The sequence below is a fragment of the Monopterus albus genome, unplaced genomic scaffold, assembly GCF_001952655.1.
Source record: "Monopterus albus unplaced genomic scaffold, M_albus_1.0 scaffold235.1, whole genome shotgun sequence".
Lineage (NCBI taxonomy): Eukaryota > Metazoa > Chordata > Actinopteri > Synbranchiformes > Synbranchidae > Monopterus > Monopterus albus.
In genome coordinates, this window is record NW_018128115.1 from 602,182 (window position 1) to 612,239 (window position 10,058).

A 10,058-nucleotide genomic window follows, 5' to 3' on the forward strand; every position below is an offset into this window, starting at 1 on the left:
TGAAGCAATTGTTTTCCAAGTAAAAAGGACATGAGCTAGGCTCAGTTCATACCAGAGCTGACGGTGATGGCTTCCATGAACTGCTCTCTCCAGCTGTTTGTCCCGATCACCAGAGCCAGGTTGGTCTTCTTGATGAGCTTATCTACTGTGCTCTGAAAGACCCCACAGTCCACACCATGAAAGGTTTAAAGGTTTATCAGTTTGGCCTCCTGGTGACCAGTCTGAGAATTGACAGGATGCTTTGAAAAATGGTTTGACAGTAATCAAGTCAATTTGGGTACATTCAATTACAACCAGCAGCTTATTTTGGATGAGTTCAGCAAAGATGGCATCATGTTCTGCTGACAAACACAACAACAACATGCTTTGAATTTAGTACTGACTGGTGAGAACTGCTGAGGCTCATGGGTACTGTAGTATTTAGAACTGCCCTCTAATGAAAGCCTGACGAGTTTGAAACAAAGTGTAAATAATTCAATCTGAACCTAAATGAGTCCTGGGCTTCAGCAGGCTAGTTGTTTCCCTCCATTTCCAGTCTTTATGTTAAGCTAAACTAAAAGCTGCTGGGTGTAGCTTCATGTTTACTGCACAGACATGAAGGTGTTGATCAGTCTGAACTGCAGGGGAAAAAAGGAGCATATTTCCTGGAAGGCTTAACTTTTGCTTTAAGAACTGACCAGAGTGGAGACTCTGAAGGGGTTCTGTGATGCGTCCACAAACAAAAGGACCATTTTCCACTTTAACTACAGGACAGGACGCTGATGAAGCTGACTACACTGGACTGGTATTGTTGTGGGGGACACTTTGTTCCTTCCTCCTCCACACAGACTGTTTCCTCTTTACATCTGACTATGTGCTGGTTTCTGATGTTATGACTGTGGCATCTGTCAAACAAAAAATGATTGCACCTTGAACTCATACGACTCCTCGACGATGACCTCTAGTCTGACATGTTCACCCAGCATCGGCCTGCCCATCTCCGCAATCCGCCTCTCCTCCTCCTCCTTCTTGGTCAAAGCCTCCTCACCTTCCTCCTCTAAGACACACAGAGGGTTTAAAGGTCACTGATGAATAAAGATAAACAGGGATTCAGAAAAACGTAAAGAGCATGAGTTAGGGAGTTGGATGAACTGGCAGACATGCAGACAAACAGGTGGATGATGAAGTGGATAGGGAAGGAAATATTTGGCCAATTGCAGGATAACAGATGGTCTGACAAAATGACAAGCAGATGGATGGACAGATGAACTGAAGAATGGACAGACAGACATATATGGCTGGACTCATGGTTGAAGAGGTGGATGGAGTGATAGATTGCTGGTTGGATGGATGAATGAACCTACTGAACTGAGGCATGAATAAATGGATGAATGGACACATGACTGCACCTGTGATGCTGATGATGGTGGAGGGGGCGAGGCGGTCCCGTCCCTGGACCTTCCTGTAGATGTCTCTACCTGAGCAGGTGAACAGAAACAAATTCTGCTGAAACCATGGCTTCTATTGCTGAAGTCAAAACCAGCATCTGAAGCAAAGCGAGACGTGGCAGCCTGACAGCAACACGCTCAGTACAGTCAGGTGGTGACCAACAACATCACTGATATGAAACCTGATGTTACTTATGAGCTGCTGTGTCTGCATGAAGCTGATGGGACCAACGCAAATGATGTCTGGGACTATGAAACAGGCCTCAGGCTGGAAAACAGAGCATGCTCAGTGAGACAGTTTCCCATCAGCCTCAGCTGCAGAGGAGGTCGAAGGTGGAGTGAATGTGTGAAGAGAAGTGAATGGTCACGCCACAGGGTGAGTGAGGTCAGCAGTGTCTGTAGTATGAATGCCTGCAGTCAGAAGAGTGGAGGCGACACACGACCTGTTGGTGGGACCCACTAAGGACTGCCAGGTTTTCTTTGTTGTCCTGTTTGGTCACTGTGTGTAGAGATTACACCAGTGGGGAGCGGGAAGACTGACTGAGTGTAGCCAGGTGCTGCGTTAGCCTGCAGAGCTAGTGTTCTGCTGTGGATGGAATAAAGAAAACACTCTCAGGCTGAGCTTCTTGAACTCTCCAGTGATTCTGGGAAGGCTGCCTCATGGTGGACACTATGTGCTCATTGTGACAACAGATAAAAACCACACTGGCTACACACAGTGTACAGTGCTATGGTGACGTACAACAGCAAATCACAACAAGAAGCAGGGTTAGGGTGAATGTGCAACTAGAGGTCGCTGTGTGCAGGGTGACTGAGGCGGACTGGTCTAGTGGAAAAGCAGTGCAGCAGTCCCCCTCCTCCATAATGATCATGGTGATCAACACAGTTCTGTTGTGGGTTTAATGGTTTGGTCTGTTGTTGAGTTCAGCTAGGAAACACTTCATTTACCAGCCACCTTCACGTGGACAACACTGTGGAAAAGTGAAGCTACTGACCAGCCAGGCAGAGGATGAATTCTTTTAGTGCTGCTGAGCCTCTGGCTCATTGGTTGGCTGAGCTGCTGCTGGGCTGCTAATGTTTTCAAATTAATTCTGTGTATGTGTGAGAATCCCTGAAGCTGCAGGTAACTTCGTCTTTGTAGATCAAACACAGTTTCAGTCATAGATCTAGTCTGAGTCTCAGCTTTAGGCTGTGCAGAGCGAGCGCACATTGATGGAGGAGGTTGAACCACATTAGTGCTGCCACACAAACCAGAGTGAATGATAAACTCCAACAACTGTCGAGTTTGTTGTGTTCTCAAAGGCAGACCCATCTGGTGTACAGACCGTACAACGGGATGATTTTGGTTTCACTGCACAAAGTTACACTTGTTTTACACGAGACCCTCAAGGTCATATGGCAAACACCGTTCATCATTTACTTCCATACACCCGGAATATCATTCAGCATAAAAGCAGATAAGCTGCATATGAGCTGTAATCAATGAATGAAATCTGAGACCCTCAAGGTTCATCATTTACTTCCATACATCCATTCAGCATAAAAGCAGATAAGCTGTATATGAGCTGTAATCAATGAATGAAATCAATTTTTTGGTTGTAATACTGGCTCGATGAGGCGGTGGCAGACTGATTTCTGGGCTCAGAAAAATCAGGACAACATAGCATGACTGAAAACTAATGGAACAATTCCTGTTGGATTGTTAAGGAACAAGTTATAGCTCAGAAAACATCACCTGACCTGTGCTTTATGTTCACTACACATGAATACAGCTCTGTTCTGATTGGCTGACAGGACAGGTCTTTCCTGATCCTTTTACCCAGTGGCTACACAGGCTTAAAATCTCCACTGCTTTTATTCTGAAGGCCAGTGTCCAAAGAGGAAGTCTAACGGCTGTATGCCGAATGCTGTTCAAACGCATGTTCAGAGATTATGTGGTCATGGGGCTCAGTGCTTCAGTGTGTTGAGGACTGATGTCATGTACGTTTCCACTATGACTGTTCAGCCACCACACCTCAGCACTGAGGCGTTAATGCATTTGAGAACACCTCACGTTCAGTTTGACTTGGAGTAAAATGCAGACATGCTGTGACAGAAGGTCTCCAGAAACCTTCAGTTGTCCAGATGTCAGACATCACAGTGGAAACACAAGGAAACGTTCCAAAGGAGACTCTCTGAGGACCGCTACGATGAGCAGACCCCTTCCTCATTGTAGCAGTTCCTCACAGTGTCTTCCTTTAATGAACCTCCTACCACACTCAGGTGACTCACAGGAAGAGGTTCTGAGTGGGCACCTGTTGCTTCCACATGAATCTATTAGAGATCTGTTGGATGTGAACAGTCTGTTTCCAGATGTTCTCCTCAGCTGACATCTGTATTATGTCTGAAGTGGACATAATATCAAAGACAAGCTCTCATTTAACAAACAGGTGAGTCTTTTTGTATTTGATTTAATCTGAACTATTTGTTTTTAACCAGCTTGTTGTGTTTGAGTGTTTTAAAGGGACAGTTAGAAATTTAGTGAATTCCTCTTCTTCTTGTTCGCTGTTCAGACTGGTCCCACTCTCATGTCTGCACACCACATATGAAGCCAGCAGCTGGTTAGCTTAGCTTAGTGTAAAGACTGGAAACAGGTCAAAACAGCTACAGTGTTTAATCTGTACAAAGACCGATGTGTGAAAGTAAAACCATGTCCCAGGGCAGTGGCCACGAGGCCCTGAGAAAGTGAGAGTTGATTTAAACCTGCTGCCGACAGTGACCCAGCCTCACGGGGGCGACTGGTGCAGGACGTTTGTTCTGAAGCTACAGACTAACGGGGGTGGTTGTGTGCTAAATGAGAGCCAGCTGAGACGGCTGCATCTCTGTGATCGTATACATCGTTGCCTCAAGTGTCAAAGCACTTTAAAGCAAACATTCACACCACTGACAGGTGTCTTACCATACAGCTGCTTGTCTACCGAGAAGCCATACAAAAAGCAGGAGTTAACTCGAGTGCAACAGTAAACCATTGAAAACCGAGTGCACAGAGTCCCAGTGTTTGTGTTCACCTACTTGTCTTGACAAATCCACCTGAAAGGTAAGGAGATAGGAAACAAAAAGTCAGAAGTTGCCCCTCATCATGTGGTGGCTGTTTACTAAAATAATACAAATATTCTGATAATGCATGAACATAATTATGCTTCAAGGCTGACAGAGTGAAACTGGGTGACAAACAGTGAGCAGGACAGAAAACAGACAAATTCGAGCAGCTTACCGACTTCCTGAAGCAACACGGCTGAAGAGAAGGAACAGACGAGAGAGAGATCAGAGAGAAAGTGACAGAAAAACAAGACAGATGAAACCAAGAAGACTCAGATCCAGTCGGAGCAGCAGGAGACGTTCACTTCTAGTTCAGTTTCTCCACAACCTACATGTTCTGACTGAAACTCTTATTAATATTCTCAGCATCCTGCTAATAACAGGAGTCATTTGCTCTTCTGAAAAACCTTTGGTCCTGATCCAGGAACTGACCTGCTGCTATTCCAGATCTGGATCTGATGAAAAAGAAGTTATTCGTGTAGGAAGAACTGGGCCCTGAACTGTGGACTGTCAGAAAATACATCAGTGTTGATTAAAACCTGTAATAACTTGTTATTCTGTTAACATCAATGTTGTGAATCCTGGTTGATGTTTAGTACGTTATGTTACATTTGGTGCATGTCCAAACCAAAACAAATGCAGACACAGACAGGTTTAATAAGACAGGGAGAAACTGGAGTGCAGAGCACCTGTGCTAACCAGTCCTGACCTGGGCCAGCCAGTCCTGACCTGTGCTAACCAGTCCAGACTGTCCCATCCAGTCCTGACTGTCCTAACCAGTCCTGACCTGGGTCAGCCAGTCCTGACTGTCCTAACCAGTCCTGACCTGGCTCTACAGTCCCTCCAGTAATAACTAAGAACCACGTCAGCTGATGGAGCTGTGGAGGAGGAGGGAGCAGAGCGACAGCAGTAATAGTGAAGCTGAAGGAGAGGTTAAAAGTCAGCAGAGAGGTCAGAGGTGCGTCTTCACACCTGTCCACCTCTTCCTGTTCCAATATGGCTCCTGCAGCTCAATGTAGAAGTTGGTCTGCTTATCGTACTCCTCGTGGTCAGTTATTCTAACAGCTATGGTCTTCCTGCAGACAACAACGGGGGGTGGGGGTTCAGAGGTCAGGGGTCATGGATTGCACACACATTCAAACAGACTCGGACAGACCGATGGGTGGAATCTGACAGGAGGCCTTGGTTATGGTGTCTGCGTAACTGTGGAAACACCGTGGTAATGCCATGGTAACGCTGTAGTAACGAGGGAGTGGCCTCACCTCATCCGGCCACTGAGGATAAAGTCACCATGAAAGAACTATGACCGCTTCACCTGATCAGCTACGGTTTTAGTGTTATGAGCCAATTAAAAGGTCATTTTCCATGGAGTCAGCGAGCAGCTCCTGTGTGCAGTGTCCCCATGGATGTACACACAACTGTCACTGGATTGCTGTGAGACTGAAGGGAACTTGGGAGTATTGTCAGACAGCCCCTTCTCTCTGGCCTGTCAGTGGGCCTGTGGATGTTTGTTGTGGAGGGACATCAAAGATGGCAAGATTCTCAGGACGTGGACGTCGCACTGAGTCAGTATGCGTTTCATGTCTGTGTACTCACATGTCACTGAGGTGCGAGTGAGAAAACCTGTGATCAGTTCAGCTCTGATCTGAACTGAAGGTGCTACAGCCGTTCGTTCACTGTGACTTTAACCGTCAGTTTAAATCTGACCTTTCTCCCTGCGAGGCCAAAGGTCAAAGGTCATTAGTGATAAGGATGGGGACACAGCACAGGATGAGGACAGCCCCACCTTTCCTCTCACTCATCTCCAGCAGCTCAGGTGCTCCGATCTCTAGGAAGAAGTTCTTGTTTTTCTCATATTCTTCATCAACGATTATACCGATCTGAATAGTTTTGCTGAAACAGAAAGACAAAGAGAAGGAGAAGTGTGCACGTGTCTGAGGTGTGATGCAGGACAGAAAACAAAGGGAACAGAGACATGAGGTCAAAGAGAAAAAAGCTGATCACTGTAAGCACTGATAACCCCGTGGTTGTATGAAAACTCATTGTTCGGTGCCATAAGAAGCCAAAGCCTTCACTCACTGTGATTCACAAGCCACACATGTCCAGTCACCTCTCAGCCGGTGTGTCGGTGCACACACACAGACTTTGCATGCACAAAGCTCGGAGGGTCGAGTCTCTCCAGAACCAAAAACAAAGGATGTTAGACCAATTTGACTTCCAGCCCAGAGCTGAAACATCATGACACAGCTAGAAAGTCTGTTGCACCGGTTTGTGTTTCAGGCGTCTGGGTGTTGGTTTATCAGAAACACTGTTCTGTAACACGGAGCCACTGGAGGTTAATGTACAGAACAATGGTGGAGCTGTAGGTGCAGTGTGACTGTGGGTCTGCTTATTATCTGTGCAGTTTTACATGAGCCCCATGACTTTTCTCTGGAAACAGAAGTTGAGATTAAAAGTACTGGAGACGGGGCTGGGGGCCAGCTGTGACCTCCCCTGTCGCTGACTCTGAGAGGAACATGCTGCCGTTATCTGTCTACTTTATGGGCAGATGCTGCGACGATGAGCAGGATCCTGCTGCTGCTGCACACAGGCTGCCCTAATAAGGACGAGAGCAGCGTGATGTTTATCTGGCCAACACAGCAGCATGACATGTGAACCTCCGAGCTGGGAATCCACACACAGCAGAGTAGCTCGGGAGCCAAAAACATCAGCGAACATCTGCAGCCTGTCAACAAAGATCCAACAGCCACTTCAACCCAGAAAACTGAAACAAACAGACACCGGCAAATTAAAGGAGCACGCCACTAAGGTATTGCTGTGAGGCTGGGGAACTCATGGCAGACAAAGGTAAATGTCTGGGCAGGTTAGCAAAGAGACTGCCTGACTTTAGTCTAAAAATACTGGATCCAACATTTCCCATAATGCAACAGAATTAATTTGAGCCTCCCTGCCTGGTAAACAGCTGTATTTTTAAATGTCACGCCTCAAGCATTTATCAATACCTAGTATGGCAAGTTCGGACTCCTGTACTTGTGAGTTTGGACTTTAAGTACAACCTCCTGAGAACGAAAGGGCGCAGTATTCTCAATGTGCAACTGGAACACCAGTACTGTGCTCTGAATGAGGTGCAGCTGCCTGATAATTATAGCTGACTGGTCCGTTAGCAGGCACTGGCATCTCTGAAAATGTCAGATAAAGCTTCCAAATTGGCATTACTTGATAAACTGACCACATATTCTCAGTCTCAGTGAAAGACTTTCTTACCTGAAAATAGGTCAAAACATTATAAAGTGGAAATAATAACAGTCCTAGGATAAAAATTATAACAGCCTTGAGCCTGGCTCAAACTGCAATAGCTGGCACACAGTGCATTCTGGGATACTTGTAGTGGGATATGTGTACTCGGCTGGATGCAGGCTTTGAACTGGAACAGTACCCGGGCTGTGACTGATGATGTTTCACAAGAACATAAGTACAGAGAAGTATGTATATTAGAAAACACCTTCAGTTTGTAACCTAGACTTCCTGATGACATCGCCATGACATCATCACATCACACGATGTTGTACACAGGCTGAGGACTACCTGGACCAGTAAACGGACTGTGACAGAGGGCCCCACAGCTAATGCACAGATGAGACCCCAACTTGGACCGGTGTGTCTCTTGCCATGCACAGTGCTTTGAGCTAAATGCTAACATCAGCATGCTACCATGCTGTAGGAAAGAGGTGAAGAGGTGAGTGCAGGTTGGAGTGGGTGGAGAAAGGTGTCAGGAGTGTTGTGTGACAGAAGAGTGGCAGCAAGAATCAAAGGAAAGGTGTACAAGACAGTAGTGAGACCAGCTATGCTGTATGGGTTAGAGACTGTAGCAGGGAGGAGAAGACAAGAGGCAGAGATGGAGGTAGCAGAGATGAGGATGTTGAGGTTCTCTTTAGGAGGGACCAGGATGGACAGGATTAGGAATGAGCACATCAGAGGGACAGCTCAGGTTGGCTGTTTTGGGGACAAGGTCAGAGAGGCCAGATTGAGATGGTTTGGACATGTGCAGAGGAGGGATAGTGGTTATATTGGTAGAAGGATGCTGGAGATGGAGCTGCCAGGCAAGAGGTCAAGAGGAAGGCCAAAGAGGAGATATATGGATGTGCTAAAAGAGGACATGAAGTTAACTGGGGTGAGAGTAGAGGATGCTGAGGACAGAGTTAGGTGGAAACAGATGATTCGCTGTGGGGACCCCTAACGGGAACAGCCCAAAGAAGAAGAAGAAAGGCGATATCTTTCAGGTTGTTATCACACAGACAAGCTGCATGTCCTGCCACTTTTGTTTCACTGGAAAGTTACAGAAAAGGATAAATGATGATCAACTAATCACATCAGCTCTAGTGAAGACAGACACCTGTTATTCAATTTGTATTGTCTAATAAAAAGTTAAACTGTATTTAATACAGACTGCACTGCCTCTGTTCATTTTCATTTATACCTTATTTTACTCTTCTATTTCTGTTTAATCTTTATTAAATATTCCTTTGGAATCACAGGGAATAGACAAATTATTAAATATTACATAATTAAGGAGTCAAACTAATCAAGTTTTAATTAATGAGTTCACTAATTAACAACTTGTATAGTTCGTCTGATTGGTGAAAAGAGCAATCAAACTGTTTCCCTGGACCCTGAACTCATCATGGAGGCCTCAGAGCGGTGAGGGAGGTTTAAAACACCCACATGTGTTGACTCCTGACCAATCAGATGTGCCAGATGTTCGTGAACTACCTGAGGTTTGTTGAAAGGTATTTGGAGCTGAAGTGTGAAGTTTCCTAAACACTGGGCTGTGAAAATCCAGAAGCAGTAGGATCAGACTCCAGTACTCTGTTCCACATGAACAGCAGCGGCTTGAGGCTCCTGTCACACTTAGCAGTTCTGTTCACACATCCTCACTGGGAACTCCTGAAGATACAAGTCTCCAACCAGAAGATCTGACAGGAGCTGCGTCCACACAGAGACCTTTATCCTACTCAGAAACTGAGACTGATTGGAGGTGTCTCAGTGAACAGCTCAGTCAGAATAACATCCATCATGCACGACCCCTCCCATCCCCTGCACCACACAGTAGAGGCTCTGAACAGTTCCTTTAGCACCAGACTGTTACATCCCCAGTGTAAGAAGGAGCGTTACCGTAGGTCGTTCCTCCCCACAGCAATCAAACTGTACAATACATCAGTGCAGTGATAAGCTAGGTGAAAGTATGAGGGACTATGTAATAATCTACTGTGGTTCAATATTCAGCTCCTGGGGGTGAAATGCATTGTAAATAGGCTCATGTGTAACATCTTGTTCCTGATCTCTCTCAAATACTGTTCATTGCCCTGCTTTAGGTATTTTTGAGTAGTTGCTCAGAGATCCTTACGGCTGAAACACAGGTTTCTCTCCCCCATTGTGGGATTAATTGTGTGAGTAATATTCGATTGTTCTTGATTTTCTGGTTGTTTAGTCTCTACTGCTGTTCCTGATTCTCTCCAGTGCTGCTCTGCCCTGTTTTTAGGTGCCTTTGATTTG

At 45.8% G+C, this 10,058-nt stretch overlaps 2 protein-coding genes across 13 annotated transcripts in view; one reads left to right on the plus strand and one right to left on the minus strand.

The window, feature by feature from the left end:
• LOC109971803 (NACHT, LRR and PYD domains-containing protein 3-like) overlaps positions 1 to 10,058 on the plus strand; it is a 64,634-nt gene that overhangs the window by 21,242 nt on the left and 33,334 nt on the right. The window lies entirely within an intron of this gene.
• The window catches only part of slc8a1a (solute carrier family 8 member 1a), a 43,190-nt gene that overhangs the window by 4,010 nt on the left and 29,122 nt on the right, over positions 1 to 10,058 (minus strand). For 5 of the 12 annotated variants that reach the window (XM_020620329.1, XM_020620326.1, XM_020620325.1 and 2 more), the window contains exons 3-8: positions 6,292 to 6,398; positions 4,681 to 4,701; positions 4,479 to 4,496; positions 1,389 to 1,457; positions 909 to 1,036; positions 53 to 152 (exon numbers count right to left, since the gene is read on the minus strand). In XM_020620329.1, the coding sequence (XP_020475985.1) occupies positions 53 to 152; positions 909 to 1,036; positions 1,389 to 1,457; positions 4,479 to 4,496; positions 4,681 to 4,701; positions 6,292 to 6,398 (443 nt within the window). Of the gene's footprint in view, positions 1 to 52; positions 153 to 908; positions 1,037 to 1,388; positions 1,458 to 4,365; positions 4,381 to 4,478; positions 4,497 to 4,680; positions 4,702 to 5,477; positions 5,582 to 6,291; positions 6,399 to 10,058 lie in introns of all 12 variants that reach the window. The other 7 variants (XM_020620332.1, XM_020620331.1, XM_020620335.1 and 4 more) reach the window with 7 other exon arrangements.